General features: G+C 41.8%; 1 protein-coding gene across 1 annotated transcript; it reads right to left on the bottom strand.

Annotated features, from left to right (window-relative positions):
- Positions 1 to 16,600: 16,600 nt before the first annotated feature.
- LRRTM4 (leucine rich repeat transmembrane neuronal 4) lies at positions 16,601 to 20,851 on the bottom strand. Its single transcript, XM_066590007.1, has 3 exons — positions 20,384 to 20,851; positions 16,928 to 18,474; positions 16,601 to 16,638 (listed from the first exon to the last, which is right to left on the bottom strand). The coding sequence occupies exons 1-3, from the start codon at positions 20,385 to 20,387 to the stop codon at positions 16,609 to 16,611; spliced, it is 1,581 nt and encodes a 526-aa protein (XP_066446104.1). The 5' UTR covers positions 20,388 to 20,851; the 3' UTR covers positions 16,601 to 16,608.
- Between the last annotated feature and the right edge of the window lie 271 nt (positions 20,852 to 21,122).

Genomic DNA, 21,122 nt, shown 5'->3' with positions numbered 1-21,122 from the left:
TAATAATAGCCGTGGCGTCATCCGCACCTGGTGTTCAAACTGGTTTCTCAGCGGATACATTCAATGATCTTGCATATAGTTTGGCTCTTACTGAACATTTGCACAGTATTAAAAAAAAGGATTACAGTAGTAAAATACCGAGGACAGAGAATCACTTCCATAATTGTTGCCAAACTTAAATAGTTTCCAGGGAAACTCTGCAGTGGCGCCAGTGCCTCTCCGGACATCACTAGTCATACAGTTTAAGTGTCCATCATGTCAGGTGTATTGATTGTGACTACAATAGGACTTTTTTAGTATTTGAATACTCATTATTAATATATGCTAGTTTATGAAGACGACATATCTTGGACAGATAGGAAGTTCTGTGTCTGGCGTACAGATGACAAAAAAGGAAATCGGCCTTGTGATGAGCACTAAAGCTGCTTCTAAAATGCTTCTAGATGTCACTCGGCTTTTTACAGACCCTGAATACTATTTAAAGGAGTTGTCGTGGGATTGTCGGTGGTATTTAACTGAATGGCAATGAGCTGCAACACTAGACACAAGCTATGGACTAGAGTGGTGCCATTTCAAAAACTTTTTGGTAACCCAAGCAAATACTGTTAAAGCAACCGTTTCATTTTCAGGACAAAATTCTAATTTAGGACCGGAGGGTGATAGGATATATTACCTGCACTTGATCTTGGTTGTCCATTTGTTCTGCCGATTTCAGGTCCGGTTTCTGCGCAACCAAGATTGTCACCGCCATTCTCTGACTACTTTACACTTTGTTCTGTGATTGACCAGTACTGATCACATGAGCAGCACTGGCCAATTACAGAGGAAGTATAGTGCATTGGGAGACCTAACACTACCAATGCACTGTAGGTGAATAGGTAATCTAAAGATGGCAGCAGCTCTCTTGGCTGCCTGAAAACCATAACTGGTGGTAATGAGGGACAGATGGAAAATCAATTACCCTATTCTATACACCCTCTACACTCTGGTCTCAGGACAGAATTTTGTTCTGAAACTGGAAGGTCGCATAAAGGCCGTTCTCATACATGCATTTTTGAATGAATGTTACCGCGTTTGATAGTGTTTTTTTAATGCAACCAATCATTGTGATGGGTGATGAGGTGCGTTAAAAGTGCTTCTAGAGCAGACAGCACTCAAAAATCATGGCATTAGAATGCTAGTCTGTGAAGCACCATTGAAATTAATGGGAGTCTTGTACCACGGTTAGCGCAGGGTTTGAAGCGCCTCACAAAACGGGCTGTGTGAGAGCAGCCTAAGGGGCTGTTCGCATAACATTTCAAATGTATGTTTAGCATACGCACAAAATTAACGAAAGTTCTTAGCATATACATGAATGTACAGTACAACCATACATTTACAATCATTTGTGCTCGTTTTTATATCAAAAATGATATGTTTCTCACTGTGGTCTTTTTTTTAAATAAAGTTTTGCATTTGAGTATTTTTTTGTAAAAATTTGAGAAAAAAAACGTGTAAGTCAATGTACTGAAATGTACAGTTTTATGTTTCCATATGCTTCCTATTGGCTGTAATATGATAAAAAACGCATACATTGAGTATATATATATATATAAATAAATAAATAAATATATATATATATATATATATATATATATATATATATATATATATATATATATACCCTTTTCTATGGTGCAGAAAAGAAGTATCCACACATAAAGTCCAACGTATGCAATTGTGAACTAGGTTTGACCAATTATAATCTAAAGGTTAGTCAAGCTACACATTTTTTTCCTGTTTGTTGAATATCTAAAGCGTGATGTGAGCAACACCTGAATCTGTATGATTATGCTTCCCTCTCTTCCAGTGTCAGACTAGCCCACTAGAGGATCCTCCGGTGGGCTGATTCCTTCCTAGTGCTACTACGTTCCCTTGGGGCACCATAAGTGCTGTTTGATAATAGAAGGAAGCTGTATATAGTGCCCAAATTATGCAGAGGTCTCCTACTGTGCCCACAAATGCTTTCAATGCTTTTTCTCCTGCTTTCCCTGAGAGTCAATAAGAAAAAAAAGGTGTCGTTTTAAAAAGAGTATTTTCCCCCTAGAAAAAGATTATTATGCCTTATGGAGTTACTGAAAGGCACCACAGGGAACCGCATCAACTGCAAAATGGGTCTGAACTGTGCCGCAGCACTTTTGGCAGTAGTGTAACTCGTAAATCGTTCTCGTGTTATAAATCCTTATCAGGGACCCCAAATGTAACGCTTCATTCATAGTACTGGTTTACTCATATGGAAAATAAAAGTTTGATGGGCCCCCTAAGGCTCCAGGGCCCGAGTGTGACTGTAGTTTCTGCACCCACAATAGTTATGTCTCTGCTCCCATTCTTTGTACAGAGCATTTTAAGGCAGATTTTTTAAAAAGTGGATTTAAAAAGTTGGATAAACTTATTTTCTATCAAATCAAATATGAGTCGTATCAGTAAGCATTGCCATAGCCACAATCTATGGAACCTTGTTAATTATTCTTGCAACTGTGGAAATGGGCAACATAAAGGGATTTTGCAGGAGTAAACTATTAAACTATTAAAGATCTATTCTCAGGATAGATCATCAATAGTTGATCTGGGGGGCATCCGCCTCTTGGGATCCCTGCTGATTGAAGAGGCTATGGTGCTTGATGTTGTGGCCTATTCTCAGGCATGTGATTTCACATTCATTGGTCACATGACCTAAAAGCAGCTCAGTTCCGTTGAAATGAAGGGGATTGAGCTGCAATAATAGGCACAGCCACTATACAATGTACAATGCCGTGTCTGGTAGTGTCTGAATTGACAGCGGCACTTAAGAGAATGTCACAGTCACTTTAACCCATTCCCGCTGCAGGGCGTACGTTTACGTCCTGGGAGCGGGGTACTTCCCGCAAGAGGGCGTAAACTTACGTCCTGGAGATAGCGCGGGATCACATATGATCCAGCGCTATCCCGCAGCGGGAGCCGGCTGTCAGTCACAGCCGGCGTCTCGCTGCAACAGCGGGGGGGGCATCAGAGATGCGCCCGCCACTGTTAACCCCTTCCCTGCCGCGATCTAAGTAGATCGCGGCAGGGAAAGAGTTCACAGCGGGAGCGCGGCTCCCTCTGTGTCTCCGGCCGGAACTCGCGATGTCATCGCGAGAGCCCGGACTGTCACCATGGCAACAGGACGCCAGACACTGGTGTCCTGTATTGCCTATGCCTGAGATCGCTGTATGAGCGATAAGGCATGGGAGAGCAGTAGCTCTGCCATGCCTTATGACAGCGATCATCAGGGCAGTGGTTAAAGTCCCTCAGAGGGACACAAACAGTGTAAAAAAAAGAAAGATTTAAAAAATGAATTAAAAAAAATGTAAAAAAAAAGTAAAAAAACCATTTTTTATGCTTTTTCTCAGATTAGCATAAAAAAAGGTAAAAAAAAAATAAAACCCCACATATTTGGTATTGTCGCGTCCGTAACGATGTGTACAATAAGTTGCACATGCTTTTGACTGTGCACGGAAAAAAACGCTAAAAAAAAAGCTAAAAAACTGAGGCAAAATGCTCATTTTTAGCATTTTGCCTCACTAAAAACGCAATAAAAGTGATCAAAAAAGCCGTATGTATGCCAAAATGGCACCAATAAAATCTACAGCTCGTCTCGCAAAAAATAAGCCCTCATAGAGCTCTGTACATCAAAAAATAAAAAAGTTATGTGACTTTGAATGCAGCAATTTAGAATAGAAAAAAGATTTCCAAAAAAAAGGATTTTTATTGCAGAAAAGTGGGAAAACCTAAAAAAAATGTTAGAATTTTGGTATCGTTGTAACCGTACCGGTCTGCAGAAAAAATGGAAAGTCTCATTTATGCTGCATGATTAACGGTGTAAAAAAATATATATATATATATCTATGGCAGAATTGATGCGTTTTCTCTCTCTGCTATCATTAAAAAAAAAAAAAAAATTTTTACAATATAGTCTATGTACCCAAAATTGGCATCGATAAAAACTACAGTTCGCCATGCAAAAAACAAGCCCTCATACGGCCGCGTCAACGGAAAAATAAAAAAGTTATGGCTTTTGATAAACTGAGAAGAAAATCCGCCAAAAATTGTTGCGTCCTTAAGCCCAAAATAGGCCATGTCAAGAAGGGGTTAAGCAGCTGGTCAGTAGGGAACCCGACTGGTGGACTCTTACCAATCAGCTCTTCATGATCTATCCTGAGGATAGGTCATCACTAGTTTTGTCCCAGTAAACCCCTTTAACTCCAATGTCAGACTGATTATTTTCCACAAATTCGCACATACACATACTCTATGAAGATTTCATATACTAATATTGTACATGCATCTTCCAAGGTAATTCCCCAGTTCTCTGAACCCCTAGCTCTGCAAATTTTGTATGGAAGAGGGCATGGACCAGCATGAAACTTTATCTTACTAATAACTTAATACAATATTAACTTAATATGAACTTTATATCTGTAAGATAACGTTTTCTTTGATTTGACTGCCACTAGGAACCAGAAAGAAGCAAAAAGATGCCTGAATACTCCAGAGAAACATAACTCATGACTACCAGGAATACAAAGCACAATGATGATGATAATTGCAAGAAATCTGTGCTTCAAACTGGTGACTCAAAAATAGCAGGTTCATACTGATCAATCTGTTTATTAACTGCACAAATAAGGTATATTGACCATCCGATAATTCTTTTTATAGTATAAACAATTTTAATCATACTATCTCTCTATCTACTCCAATGGTGGCATTGGTGATAAAAACTACCTACCAATGGTGGAGGATGCGGGTAATAACCCGCTGCTTCTGCCAAGCTAAAAACAATTTACCAAAAGATTTATAGAATAAAAATTCACATTGTTTTAAAATAGCTTCGAACTTTTTGATTCTCATGCTGATTATTAATGCTTAAAGTTCTATGATGGCTATGAGAAAAGCTTCTACACCCTTGTCTTCATATTTATACTTTGTGGCCCAATGGTTTTCCTGCTCATTGTTAAAATATGGACACTGGGCTTCAAGGACACCAGTTACTATTCACTTTTTACTTAGGTTAGCACAAGTAAGAAAAACAAAAGTATTATAGAGGTGATTATTGGCTAATAGAGATGAGCGACTATACTCGCTAAGGGCAATTACTCGATCGGGCATTGCCCTTAGTGAGTACCTGCCCGCTCGGAAGAAAAGATTCGGCTGCCGGCGGCGGGCAGGGAGCGGCGGGGGAGAGCGGAAAGGAACGGAGGGGAGATCTCTTTCTCCCTCCCCCCCCCCCACGCTCCCCCCTGCTGAATGCCGCAACTCACCTGTCACCTGCGCCGGCAGCTGAACCTTTTCTTCCGAGCGGGGAGATACTCGCTAAGGGCAATGCTCGATTGAGTAATTGTCCTTAGCGAGTATGCTCCCTCATCTCTATTGGCTACCCAGAAAAATTATATATGCAAGATTTTCAGATTTGTAAGTCTCTTTGTCAAACTGGTAAAAAGCCTGATGAAGAAGCCTAGTAGCCTCAAACATTTTGCAAATATAGTTTTTCTGGTTAACCAATACATGTATCACCTGTATAATTCTTTTGTCTTTTATATACCACAAGAGAATTTGCATCATAGATTTTCCTGGCTAACACGGTATAATACTATTTTTGCTCTAGCACTAGTAAGAAAGAGGAAGGCATTTGATTGATTGCTGTATGGTCTATTGCGTATGTACTACCATTAGGGATGAGCGAGCGTACTCGGAAAAGCACTACTCGCTCGAGTAATTTGCTTTATCCGAGTATCGCTGTGCTCGTCCCTGAAGATTCGGGTTCCGGCACGGAGCGGGGAGCTGCAGGGGAGAGCGGGGAGGAACGGAGGGGAGATCTTTCTCTCCCTCTCTCCCGCCCGCTCTCCCCTGCTCCCCGCTGCGACTCACCTGTCAGCCGCAGCGGCACCCGAATCTTCAGGGACGAGCACAGCGATACTCGGATAAAGCACATTACTCGAGCGAGTAGTGCTTTTCCGAGTACGCTCGCTCATCTCTAACTACCATATAAGAGGATCAGGAAGTGATGTTATAGGTGCAGAGTTCTTTCCACAGGAGTTGTATAACTTCAAATGGCATGTTCTATAAAAAATTACATGCTGCTACTATCAAGTTAGTGGTTTAGAAAAATGGGTTACAAAGATTGTGATTGCAACTAGGTTCAAAACTTGAAGGTTATCCTGATCTAGAAAACTTCAACCTTGATGTAAGCAGATTGTGGCAGGTATGTTGTCACACTAGTCAGAGCTATTATAGAATACAGAATATTTTAGCTTGTAGTTTTTTTTTTATGCATGCAATGTTTGAATTAATTAGTTTAGATTCATGTAAACATGAAGTCTCAATGTCGTCCTTGCTGTATGCTGAAGAAAAATATCAGAGAGTCCAAACATAATTGTTTCGGACACAATAAGTTAATGTGAAACATGTTTTTATTAGCTGATTTAATATCAGTACAGCCTGCCCCCTAGTGGTGATGTCATCTTAAACTGAAGTCACCATGGTAACCTTTAGTGTATACAGAGTAGCATATTTTCACTGAGGATGTTTCTATATTGTACAGGATGTTTTTAGATTCAGTAACACTATAGAACATTTTCATTACCTTTTACATAGTCTCTGGTGTTGCATTTTTTAAAGTTACTTAAGAAGGAGCAGTTAGCCATCCTGGCGTGTCTGTTTTAGTAAATAGTTTTATTCTCTATGCTACAGCATTTCTTAGAATTCTACATTGTGCTGCCATTCCTCTTCTACTCCTCCTGGAAATGTTTGAAGGCTCAATTGGGTGCTTCAATTCCCCTTACATGCCCTATAAACCCTGACACTGTCCAGTGCTGACAGTGTCAGACTATGTCAGTTCATATCCTACTGACAAGGAGAATGGTAACTCATGTATAAATTTCCAAGAGGAATAACAGAGGAAAATCACAACATATAGTTCTAAGAAAAAATGCTTCAAAATTCTTCTTTTACGGGTAATGCAATCGTTTACTAAAACAAACATGTCAGGAGAGCGGATAGTTCCTCTTTAATGTAGATCTAAAGCTAGTTCTATATGTTAGATGTCCCTCTGAATCACGTACAAAACTATATGGTTTCTTGTATTTCTTACTCCCGGCTTATCACAGATCACACTCTGCATTGAATGCAGTACAGAACCTTAAAAAGGGTAAAACACCGATAAAAGAGGGGGGACAATGGGAGTCCATGGATACTTAGGAAATGTCTTTGACCCTGAGACAGAATTATAGCTTCATAGCTACTAAAAAATGGCTCACAGTCAGCTTTTAGCACAGCTACATTTTCACCGCTGACCTCTAGTTCATGCATGGGCAAACATTGTCATTATCAAAAGAAGGACAAACCCTTCAAGTAGCTTGAGACGTTAATAGAAACTTGTTTTGTCTGCTATTTAAAAGAAGAAGAGAAAAAACCCTCCATTGCCCTTACCGTATATTTACCAGGAAGTGGATTTTAACGTTTACATGGAATATAATGTAAGTGAACTTTTAAATCCGACCTATTGCCACCTCAGTGTGTTATATACAGCACTATCACACTACCCACTATGCCTTAATGCATACAATCATTTGTAAGATTGGCAAGACCGAGCCTATGAGCCTTTCACACGGGCACTGCTCAATAGACAAATGGGTTGTGAGAGTGGAGGGATACTGGTAAATTATTCTGAAGTCAGCCCAATTATGCTCATTAACCCTTTCCAATCCACTGTCTGACGTCTAAAATCATTCTGATTGAAGGCTGTACAGCTCTGATGTCGGAAGACGTCCGGCAGGGTATTCTTATTGTAGATTACTGGCCACTCTGTTGTCAGGGGCCTCTTCAGCATGTCCCATACTGCAGTACTGGCTCTAGCCAGCAGATGGTGCCATTGTATAATGGCAGAAGGAGAAAGCCTCCTAGGAAATCCTGAATCCAAAATTGGATTGCAAAGGGTTAATACTGCCTGCAATAGGTTAATATACAGTGATATAAAGTCATTTCTTTCTTCTCTTTCTTCCTTCTACACATTGATTCTTATTACCTGGTTTGGAGTAAAGCAGCATTCACACTGCGTTAGGCTGCTTTCACACCTGAGACGGGGATTCAACTTTCCTGTTCCGTTCGGGGAGCAGGTAAGGGGAATCCCCTGGATAAATGGAATCCGTCTTATGATGGAACCAAACAGCACCGAACGGACCCCATTGATTGGAACCATTTTACAAGGGTTCCGTTTCTTTCTGTTTTATTTGGAGTATAGAACAATGTAGTCAACTACACTATTGTGTACTGGAAATAGGATGGAAATGAATGGAACCCTTGTAAAACAGGTTCCCAAGCCATTCCATTTCACTAATGCAAGTTCAGTTCCCTTCCATTCAGGGGTTCCGTCTCAGTGCAGAATAAATAACGCAGTGTGGATGCTGCCTAGCTGATGAGTTCAATGGCACCTGATTATTGTTATGTCATCTCATTTTTTAATTGGTATGCAGTTTGGGTTCTCTACTTTGCCGTGGATGAATCATGTTCTGTAATCTAACAGCCTTCTCGATGAGGCAATCATGAAATTCTAGCAAGCTGTGCCTAAGGGCCAATAGAAATATCAAGTGACAGATCTACTGTATAGTTCAAGTAGAGATACATTTACTGTCCTCTCCACCCTTTGACATTGGACTGATTCCTAAACCAAAGGGGCTACCATGGGCAGTGAAGTACCTAGATCTCCCCCACATAGTACATCATTCTTGTTCTACTATTCCAGTATTAGATTTATGTCTGAAGTTCCCAATGGTCTTCAAAAGAACTCCAATGGAGTATGGGTGCATTACAGGACACCGTTGATAGCCCCCTCAACTTAGAAACCAACAGCTGTCCAAACTCATGTCCTTTCACTAGAACTATTTTCTGACATGTCAAGAACTTTAAAGGGGTTGTACCAGGATCCCCAGTTATCCCCTATCCACAAGTTATCTCTATCTAAGCTAAGACACCCACTAATCCCCAGAACGAGGGTCCTGTCTCCATGTTACTCCACACTGTGGGCTTACTGCACCTCCTGCAGTAAGGTGAAGACTGAATGGAGTGCTGGTTGCACAAGCACACTGACACTGTTTATTTTGAATGAGAATGCAGAGAAAGCTGAGTGGTTAGTGCTCAGGTATTTCCGTCAGCCCTATTGAAATGAATGGAGTGTCGATCGCGTGTGCTTGGCTAGCACTCCATTCATTCTGACGTCACTGTGGGGAAAGTAGTGACCCTGTAATAACAGGCAGCAAGGACATGGGAGCCCCTGTTTACGAGATCGGTGGGGTCCCAGCAGTGGTGAGACCCCATCAATCAGCAAGTTATCCCCTCTCCTGTGGAGAAGAGATAATGTGTTACTCTTTAAATTAATTTTACTTGGACTTACAACTTCATGGATGCCTAGTGCATCATTTCCATTCCCCCCCCCCCTTTCCCCCCGAGTTCTCCAACCTTCCTCTTGTGTAGTGAATGTGTTAAAGCAAGTTGCAGTATTATTACTAATTCGGTCTTACAAAATCATACATACTCTTTCATCATAACTGCATATTAGTGAAATAAATCCATTGTGCCTCATCTACTCACAGAAATCAACACTCAAGATGTGTGGAAGTTCTTCCCATAGTTCAGCATTGAAGTCAATGTACAGTTAGCTAGTAGTCAGATGATATACAATGACCATCGTGAGTATATTCTGGATACTACCAGGCATCGGCTTCTCTCTGGTCCTGTAAGTTTTAATAAATCAGGACAATACTTCATGTTATTTTCTTATAGGACCCTGATCTAAAATGTTAAGTATTGTAATACTATATACAGAGAGCACCTGTTTATATACACAAGTATGTTCGAACAGTACAGTCTAATGAGCTACCTACCCATAAGCATGCTTATTGACTGTACTATATGTATTTATGTGTTAGAATAAGCTGCTGACCCAGAGATCCAGAGACCACACAGAAACACAATGGAAGTTGCCAAGTTCTGTTGATCAGTCATACGGAGTTGGCATTGGTGACTGGCACTTCCCCAGAGCCCTGAAGCTTTCATATTGGCTCATTCTCATGAAAATAATATTTTTAGCAATTATATTCTATTAAGGAACTGCTATATGTGCAATTTCTTATCTTGGCTCCAAACTACAGCTGGAAGGTATGCTAGTTAGGGCTCCACAGCCAGCACCAATTGTGGCTATTGTTCACTTGAGTTGGAGTCCATAGCTGTGGGCAGGTATAGATACAATGTATCACTGACCCGAGGAATGCCCTTGTATTACTGAAGTCTGGCACAGGGACTAGCACTATTTGACTACCAGCTGACACTAGTAGAAGAACTACTGGCACTTGGCTCCAGTGTCAGAGTCATATAGCCGGCACGTGGCACTACGGCCAACACTTCTGAACTGGTCTTTCACCAACACGATATCACTGGCTCTTGGGATTATGGAACAGGGATATTTCTTTCAGTAAATTGTTACAAAGTATCATTTTGTCTGTAATATTCACATATGTATCTTTTAACTTTAAAAATGAGGTTTCTTCTTAAGTCAAACATTAATGTGGTTGTCTAGGATTACAACAACATGACTGCTCTCTCACAAAAACAGCACCACTCTTGAAGGAAATGGGAATTGAACTGCAATACCAGACACAACCCACAGACAAGAGTGGCGCTGTGTTTGGAAGAAAACAGCCATGTTATTCTAATCATGCAAACCACTTAAACAGACGAGTGCATGTGCTGCCCTATCCTTTCTCATGCATAAAAACTACGTGCAAGAAAGATAGGGCAAGTGTTATTGCAAAAGAATCTCGCTTGTCAAAATGACACCATTGAAATCCCTGGTTTCATTTCGTCACATTTTGCGGTGTGATTTTCACGGTCACAAAACCTGACAAAGTCACTTTCATCTGTTTAAACACTAAGACTGACTTCACACGAGCATAAGCGCAATTGCGTGCGCCTCAGTGCAACGTTTTTGCACTCTGAACGAGGCTTTCTTGCGGGTGTATTTTTCTGTACTTTTTCTGACCACTGGGCATATTTATTTGCGCGTGGCGAACAAACGCACCAATTCAAATGCCTATTTAGTTCCAGATGTGTCCTATTTCCAGCGCAATTGCACAGTGTCATATACAGCCTCTTGCGCTATTGCCCGCCCATTTGTAAATCCAAACCCTCATTGACTTCTATGGAGACCCTTGTTGTGCAAATACGCAGAAAAATAAAGCATGTTGCGACTTTTTTTGCGCATTGTGCTTACAAATTTCGAACAAAAACATCCGTGTGAAGCCATCCTATAGAGGACATAAGGCCGCATGCACATGGAGACGAATTCCGCATGAGAAATCCTGCAGCGGAATCCAGCCCTGGCGACAGCGGCGTGCCCGTGCTTTCTGAATCCTGAATCTGTATTATGGATGGTCCACACGGCTCGCCATCAGACATGCACAGCACAGATTTCTTGTTTTAAACTCCTGGTTTTCCCGCGCAATCTGCGGCCCATCCTCAATGTCAATTGCGGACAGGCTACGGATCGGACGGCTTCCATTGACTTCAATGCAAGCCGTCCAACGGGAATGCAGGGAAATGGGGCATGCTGCGATTTTTCATCCGCAAGCGGATTCTGTAGCGGCATTCCGCCCATGTGCGTGAGGCCGTACAGCAAGCGTAACGACCCTACAAGAACAAGATGATAAGGCTGAGGCCTAGAGAGAGGGACGCAGGCCGGGGGTCTTCTTTGCTTCCAACCATTCATGGCAATTGATTTTATGTGAAGAATTCCTATCACATCAGTAAAAGGTCCGGAGATTCCAATTTCATTCCCCGTTTTCGGTTCAGTTGTGCGAACGTTATTAGTTAATGTCTAGCGAAGTGATGGTATCAGTTGGAGATAATCCATATTCTTCATGTATATAATGAAGGGCTCATTCACACAGGCGGATACAGTAAACGCATCCTTCTCAGGGCAAAGACCCATGGCGATATGCGCAACTACATTTGCCGCTACGGAGGGTACTGCAGCCGTGCATGAACTGAGTGTTTTGTTTTTTTAATCGGACCATTCAAACTCTGCGCCATAGTGTGCAGGTTTGCAAAAAAAAAAAAAGCATGAAGATAGGCCCGTTATCTATCTGTTCTCACCCGTACTATTAACAGGCGAGAATACGGCTAGTGAAAACGATACCATTGAAATCAGCGGTTTTGTCCAATTATGTGGCCGTGAATATCATGGCCGCATAACGGGACTAAATCTCGCCCATTTGAAGATCCCTCTTCTATATGTGCAGTTTTTACATCCGTGTTGCATAAATGTGTCATCCGTTTTTTTAGGGCTCCTTCACGCGGGCATATGCGTTTCATCGCAAGGTATTTGCGTGCATATGGGCCACTTTTACTGTACTTTTTGCGCACAGAGGGCGTGTACATTTGCACGCTATGGACGAAGGCGCCACAATTTAAATAGCTTTTTAGCCTAAGGAGTTCCAGCGGTCTTCTTTTTTTCACTCAATCGCGCAGCGTATTGTGCTTGAGTGCGCATTTGTGCCCTTCCCATAGACTTCTACAAGGACGCACAACTGCACACAAAAATAGAGCAGGTCCTATGTTTTCATGCGTGCGAGAAATGCCCATGCAAAATCGGTAAATGAGAAACCAATGGGATCTATTCTCTGCGTAAATTTCACACGTGCCAGACACGCGCAAATATCCCTGTGTGGGGCAGCCCGCTTGCGCACAAAAATACTGACATAAAAAGGCCCAAAAGATGTCAGTTTTGTCATAACCCACCCAAACAGCTGCAGTGAACACGGACGCTAATGTATAGTCACTGCATTTTTTTAAGCACAACATCAGTCGTTGTAAAAAAAAACGGTACGTTTGAATACGCCAATTTAATCTAGTGGGTCTGAGCGCTGTCCGTAGTCAGTCAGTAAAAATATGGACTGAGTATGGACAGACAATATGTCCTCGTGTATGGGTGCAAGTACCTAGATAACAAAAATGTCTTAAAATCTTATTTATTTACAGGGAGGCCACAGAAAGCTACCCCAGCACCACACTCTTATGAAAGCTGTCTAAAAGAAAATGGCTGAGGTAAAATGAAAGCTGCTCTGTGATTGGTTGCTACGGGCAACAGGAGCTAGCTGGCTAAAGGAAAATCTGCCATTTTGGCCCATAGCAACCAATCCCAGCACAGCTTTCCCTTTACCTCAGCAACATAAGAAATGAAAGCTACACTGGGATTGGTTGCTACGGCCACCAGAGCTAGCTGGCTAAAAGAAAATCTGCCATTCTTGCCCATAACAACCAATCACAGTGCAGCTTTCACTTTACCTCAGCAGTATAAGAAATGAAAGCTGCGCTGTGGTTGGTTGCTATGAGCAACAGAGGCAGATATTCCTCTCACAACAGTGTGGCCACGGCCTGCTTCTCCACGACTCGCCCTGTAGAAATATCCATTAGCCTTGCAAGAAACAAGGCTAAAAAATTAAATAAGTTCCAGATTGTCGATCCTCTAAAAAAAAAGATGGACATGACGGAGCTGAGGTTCTGCCTGGTGGTCTTTTCAAGGAGGTGGTCTTGTGGACAGGTTCCGATGTACATACACGTCGGGTGGAGCTGAGTTTGCCAGACGCAGCAGAGATGGGTTTGCGTTGTGATGGAGCTCGTCAAGATATGACAGCAACGCAAATATATTATATTACGTATTTACACGGAGAGCGCGATATAGAGCAGTGAGAAACCGACCAGCTTGCCTGTGATTCACTACGATTGTCAGACATGTGGGAAGCGTTTTAGCTATTAGAATGCGCAATTTGTATCGAAATTGCATTCCGTTATCACATACATTTTCTATGTGCATGAGTAAGGGATTAAACGTATGGGCAGATGCGCAAATGCGGAGTGTACTTGCGCATAGGGATTTTACATTTTTTGCTGACTATTCAAATTTAACGCTATTGCGCACGATTTTAAAAAATAAAAGCAGAACGATAGGTCCTGCCTAGAGAAACTACGTGCGGGAAGCATAGAGCAAATGCTATATTCTCTCATGCGCCGTAATATCGCGCAAAAAATCCAGTTGGTCAGAAACAAAACCACTGTAATCAATGGTTTCGTTTCGTCACTTTTTGCGTCTGTGAGTTTCACACCAAAGGCGCCATAGGAGTCTATGGAAGGTGCGTACATGTGCATGGGATACACGCGCAATTGTGTCCTGCGCCGATGTGAGCACAAAAAATGCATGCGCGATAGCATGGCCTTATGGGCGTCCTCACATGGGCGTATTGCTGTCCCGTTATGCGGCCGTGATTATTAACGGTTGATTTCAATGGTTTAGTTTTCGCTATCACGATTCTTGCGCGTTAATAGTACGAGCGAGAAAAGATAGGACTCGCCCTCTCTTTCCTGTATGTACTTAATACTACCTATACATACATACAAACCTATCTTTCCTCTCGCGTGACATTTTTTATTGTCCCGGAGGAAAAAAAAAACGTTTACATTGCGCAGCGGTGAACGTAGTTGCACATATGGCTGTCCGAACCCCCCCCCCCCCCCCTGTGCAAAAAGTTGTTCTACTGCATACCTATTTATGCTGACGCTCCTGTGAAGAAGCCCCAAAGCCGGCTTCTCACACGGGCGTATTTGAACTCAATGGGTTTTTGCACGTATTTGCCTTGGTTGCGCCAAAAAAAAAAGCAGCACGCTCTATTTGCGCACCAAATATTCCAATAGAAGTCAATGGTGATGCGTAAATACGCCTGCAATACACCTGGAGATGCGTGAAACACAAAAAGAAAAAAGAACACATCTTGAACTCATTAGCCATTTAAATGGCCGTGAGCATTGAGGGTTGTTTTTTTTGGGCGCGCATATGCACATAAGGTACAGTAAAATACGCCTATGAATGTGCGAAAGGCAACGTTCATTCTGCAAAAACGTGTGCACAAATAGACATACACCCGTGTGAATGAGGCCTTAGAGCCAGTAGGAATTTGTCTCTGCTTGTACGCTGACTGCCATGCAGGAGTTAAAGCGTATCCCACTCATATAGTAGGTTTACCTGAAGTCTTGTGGAAATCACCATGCGTGATATCACCCTGCTACGTTGCGCCAAATGATAAACGGCGCTCTACTCATCTGTGCCATACGCACACACTGCTACTAGTCTGCCAACGTGGCGTGCTGTTACCCTCTTGTGGAACCATTGCTGTGCATCCAGTCGATGGCTAGCTTAGTCAACTTTGCATGTCTCCAGACCCCATGATTTCATCTCCTTCCAAATCCGTTAATCACGAGCAATAATTGTCAAAGGAAGACAAAACACGGAATTTGTTTGATCAGGTTTTTTTTTTTTTCTTTGCATTTTTTTTTTTCAGGAAAGAGATGACTTCTATCACATGAATCAAATTCAACATGTGTAATTTGACATATTGTACATCAGACAGGCTTTTTCAGCACTGCCAGTATTGGAACAGCAGCCAAGCAGATAACACAGTGGAAGGGCAACAGACTCGGGGTGGATCAGTTGGCAGAACGTGGGCTCCAAGCCTCCCGGCTGTCTTTTGCCCAACAGGGGGCGTTCAGTGAACTCAAAGAGGCTCAGCCTGCCTACATCATGCCAAGTGAATGCCCAGCTCTGTGCCCTCTCATCCCTTCCCTTTTTTATACACATTCAACAGTCCCACCGTAGATATCTTTTTTTTTCTTAAACATACAAGAAATGCCATAATCTGCATTATAAGTGTTATCATTATTAAAATACATATTAAAAAAAGAAACTAGTACTTTTTTTCATATCCAACTCCCCCCCCCCCTCAGTTGACCAGCATTAAAATAATAAAGAAATACACACAGAATGCGCCAAGCTGCGTGTTAACCCCTTCAGCACAGAAAGGATTAAACCAGCCCAGCCTCCCTGAGCAATCAGGCGTGGAATACTGAAAGGATTTTTTTTTTTGTATAACCTCTGCAGCCAGATGAATATCCATGGATTTACTTCACCGATTGGGAAAAAAAATGTTTTTTAATTTTGATAAGAAGCAGCAAAAAAAGCCCATTTCATGTGTTTGAGTTCAATATAGGGTTTAGTTATTAATGGTCCTTTTATATAACGAGTTACAAAAAAAAAGAGATTGGTGACTGTCAATCATTTGGAAGTAAGGCAGTCTTATCATTCCGTAAGGCAAATCATATGTAATGTATCAAAATGTTAGTAAATAGCAAACAAAGAGCTTTCGGTCTTTTGTCCGTGAAACAAGAAACAAATTGGGTTGTTATCTTTGGCTTTAGCTCCTCTTGATTTCCAGACCAAAAAAAAATTGCATGTTTTTGTGATGTTGTTATTGTTTGCTTGGTTATTTTTTTATCCATTTTTTTTTAATAATTGGCATAAATCCTTTCATTAGTCCATAAAAAACTGAGCGATAATGGCCAACAAATCACACAACAGGCACAGAATGCCCTTTTCATTAAGGGATCTCTAGGGTTTTGTCCCTATCTGCCCCACTTGGCAAGCACTCACTCCTGCCATCGGAAAAAAAAGGCTTATTCATATCTCATCCTCGAACAGACTTCCTTCACGTTTCCCAGGGGAGAAAAAAAAAAAAAGAAATAAATTAAAAAATCTATAACCTTTTTTCCTGTTGCATTCACTTAAATCAACCTTATACCAAAGTGGATTCCAAAAACCCACCAATGATAACAATAAAATGTATAAAAAATACTCAGAAGTTTTTCTTATAACTATCAAGCCTGGTAAATCATCTTAGAGATCGGGGACATCTCAAACGTCACAGATTTTACCTCGACTTTTAAACAGCAGCAAAATGTTTAGTATCATTTCAAGGTTTTCATGTTTTCATACCTCACATTCCCGGGAGCCAGAGATTGTATATGTACAGGGTCCTGATCCATTAACCAATACATCCATGGGTTCTGTGTTGGAAGGTTTGTAGTCCACGTAGTACTCCTGTAAGGGAGAGTTTATTTGTCTTTCAGACTCTCTGGCCTTTTTCCGCCTTCTCTTCATCATGGAGCTTTGTTGCAGTTGCTTCATGCTGGCTGGATACCTTTTCCATGATACATAGATGACTAATAAGATCATGGCCACGGACAGGAAAAGTGCCACGCTCCCAGCTATGATTTTATGGAAGGAAACATGTTCATATTCTTGTTCTGCCATGGGTGTCTGAAGGCCAGGAGAAGGGCTAGGCGTGTATGAAGTTGGAGGTACGCTCACCAACTTGTACACCGTAGGCTTGGGTACAAATTGTGGTTTGGGGGGAGCTTTGGTTGTCTGATAAGCTCTTTCGGTCACCAATACAGGGGTTTCATTGCAGATATTGTATGTTTCCACGGCATCAATAACCTTCTCGCCTTGAATATGTTTAGGGCCAGCACAAATCATGGTGCTCTCTTTGTTTCCCTTAAAGTTTTTAAGCCAGAAGACCAGAGGACATATGGTTTTGCTGCATTCCCACATGTTTCCAGATAGTGTGATGGAGTTCAGAGATATCCATGCGTTTATGGTTTCCTGGGTGACATTGGTGAGCTTGTTGGAATCCAGATTGAGCTTTTGTAGATTGGGGAGACATTGGAAGGTGCCAGGTTCAATGTTCTGTATGTCATTTCCTGACAGGTCAAGGTTGTGCAGAGCACTCCAAGTCCAAGTTAATCCTTGGCTAATGGACCTGATCCTATTCCATTGCAAATATAGAGTATGCAGGTTGGATAGGCGAGGGAAGTGAGCAAAGTTCACCTTAGAGAACTGGTTATGCTCCAGGTGGAGCTCCTTCAGCTTCAGGAGGCCAGCAAAGGCATTGCGAGACAAACTCCTGAGCCGGTTGTATCCCACATCCAAAAACTCCATATTGCGGCAGTCCTGAAATACCCTAACTGGCACTGTTTTCAGAGAGTTAGAACGTAGATGCAAACTCAAAAGCTTACGAAGACCCTTGAACTGCTCGGATTGGAGCAACTGAAGCTTGTTGTAGGATAGATCCAAATTTCTCAGGTTAGGGACCGGGTGAAAAGTGGCATTGGCCAGATTGTTAATTTTGTTAGAACTCAAAATAAGCTCCTTCAACCTTCTTATACCTTGGAAGGCATCCTCATCCACCGAACTAATGTAATTGTGGTCAAGGTAAAGCCAGACCAGCTGGTTAAGGCCAGAAAACTGGTTCGACTTCAACTTTTGAATGCTGTTATAACGTAAAGACAATCCTTGCGAGCCACCTGAAATATTCTGCGGGATGTCTCTGAAGGCATGGGACTCACAGTAGACAATCTTCCCATCACACCGGCAGTTCTTTGGACAAGCTTTCTGTGCCCCTACAACAATCACTATGAGTAGAACCGGCAGAAGGAGCAATGATAAACTCATGCCTTTCAGTTGATTCATCGGTTGCAACCCTGCAAAAATAGAAAGATACAAGGGATTGAAATGATGCAAGAGGATGATATTAATGGAATGAGCTCCATTAGCCCCCTCCATAATTATATTATTACCATAAATGTAACCACACCAGCCTTAAGCTTCAGAATCAGAAGATCAAGTCCAGGCTTGATAATCTGTAATGCAGCCCTATTAAATAGGGGTCTTTGTACTTAATTCCAGACTGCACCATCCTTGTTCCCACCACACCCCTGAAATTGGTTTTCTGAACAAGTAGAAATTAGTTTCTTGTGTATTATTTTTGCAAATAAGGCATGAAACCAACCAAATGACATGTTTTCTAGTGCATGAAGCTACATAATGGGTCATGGAGACATGTCAATCCCCATAAACACATACATGTATGTTGTGGTCTTGTAATTTTTACTAATGTTCAGGGTAGTATAAGTTGGTACTGTCACACTGTAATGGCTACTAACCCATATTAGTTGAGACAGAGTTCAAATGAGTAGGTTTGCCTTGCACTGCAAAAGGAGGGCAGACCATAAGGAACAAGGGGATAGGGTTAAGACTGAATGAATTGTCCTCTTTTTTTCCTGAATGCAACTCCTAGTGGCTGGAATTTAATTAAAGTGATGCAGTGTTAGCATATTGTTGCTTCTAATGAGCGATCTATACAAGGAAAAGCAGCTGGTTAAATAGGGATTTGACCCTTTCTGGACTATTTATAGATATCTATTCACTTTAAAGGTGCATATCCTGCCTCCATGTTTTTAAGCCCCCCCATCCTCCATTGGCTATATAAGAGTGAGGACTATATCTGACCTTGCTAATTGTGCTGGTGATAACTGGAGCAAGACCAGACGAATTGAATATTTGCTTGTGCAAAGGATCAGTAAAAAGATTGCAGAGGAAAGGTTAAATATTAGCAGGGTTGCAGACTAAGAGATTGGAGACGTGGTGATATTTATTAAGGGGGGTTTCTGAAATAATGTAGCCAGAGCTCACATCCCAGTCTAATTCTTGTTCTCTGAGCAGGACCTGGATATTTCTAAAACCTGAAGAGGCCATAGTGGGAAGGGAACAGGTTAAAATGTTAAAAACCCAGCTGGCATCTCCTTGTTGTCTGCTACTAAAGAGGCTTCTCTATGCAATGAATGCATCAGATTCAGGAGCTGGGGATGAATCCTTTGGCACTGTGGAGAAAGCCTGAACATGGCATATCCTTTCCGACTGTCGTATACTGTAGTCATAGCTTTGGGTATGTCAGTAATACTGTGCATGCAATGAAAACCATGCAGCACTAACTAACACAGTGCAATGTGCAACTTCCACACTAAGCCTTTGTCCTGGGGATCTCAAGTTTTAACAATAGTCTATGAGACGAGATTAACAATTTGGAGGAGAATGCGGGCAAACACTGTATAGAACTGAGGTGGCATAGTCAACATAGGTGGTCATCAAAATGGAGTGGTCAACACAGGTGGTTATTAAAATTTCAGTTACTGCCAGGTAGAGGGTGATGTACCTGCTGCTACCTACAGGTGTAAGCAAAGAAAATGGTATGTATTTTCATAGTCCTTTATGTGTGGATACTGTATGCAATGGGCTTGTATAGCATATGTATAATTGTTTCATAGGATAGATCTAAAATTGACAGATTCTAGGCAGATCATCTAGGTAAATGCCATATTTGTCAATGCATGTATGTATATGCAGGCATGTATATATAGCTCCTCCATATACAGGTATTACATTGGCTTGCATTGGTGCATGCAGTGAACTGAGCAAAGCATCACCTTGTGTGTTTTATGGCCAGACTAATGCTAATTCCAGCATTTAAAACCAGACTTGCTAGGTTTTTTTTTTTTTTTGCAGGCGTACATGAATGGTCCTTGCAAGCATCAAGCCAGAAACTTCACTTACCCATCCTCTGTCTCCCGGTGGTTCCTTCGTCCTTTTCTCAGGGATTGTCTCTGGAAATGTTTCCTTTTCTGCCCGTTAATTATAAAGCAGCAGTTCCTTCATGGTCCATACAGGTCTCTGTGTCAAACCATCCTGTTGCAAGACTCAACCCCCCTCCCTTTTGGATATGTATATAGGGGATATTTTTATAACAAAGTTTATCTCCTTGTCTTCTTCATAGGCTTGCCTTTGATAAATAGGTGGGAAAAAAAGTCTTCCGTTGCTTGCAGAGGAGATTCAGATCAAAGAAGAATTCCTTCTATTTGAATGCAATGTGAAGTGAATGATACAGCCTGCAAGGGAAGGTATAGAACTTCTGTGCAAAATCTTCGCAATACCTAACCAGCCTTGCCCACCACCGCCTGCCATCCTTAGATGTCCATCCTCAGTCCCATCTCCTCCATGGTGCTGTCAAATGCCATGAGGCCAAGAATGGGGATGTCTGTAACCCCAAGTTTAGATCAAGTGTCGCCTGCTTTTTCTATATAGCTGTGAAGGTTTCCACTGCTATGTAGCTGTGTTGGAAAGCAGCTGGGATTGAGGAGAATTTTTTTTCTTTCCCAGAGACTGCTGATGCTCAGAAGCTTGCTTTTCATGCCTAAGCTTCAGCTATAGAGTGACCCCTGCTGGATGAATTAAAGGAGACAGAGAAAAGCCACAGCAAGCCAGGCTGTCATTGCGATGCAATGCAGGCTCTCTC

This window comes from Eleutherodactylus coqui, chromosome 2, assembly GCF_035609145.1.
Source record: "Eleutherodactylus coqui strain aEleCoq1 chromosome 2, aEleCoq1.hap1, whole genome shotgun sequence".
NCBI lineage: Eukaryota > Metazoa > Chordata > Amphibia > Anura > Eleutherodactylidae > Eleutherodactylus > Eleutherodactylus coqui.
This window is presented reverse-complemented; position numbering and strand designations above follow the sequence as displayed.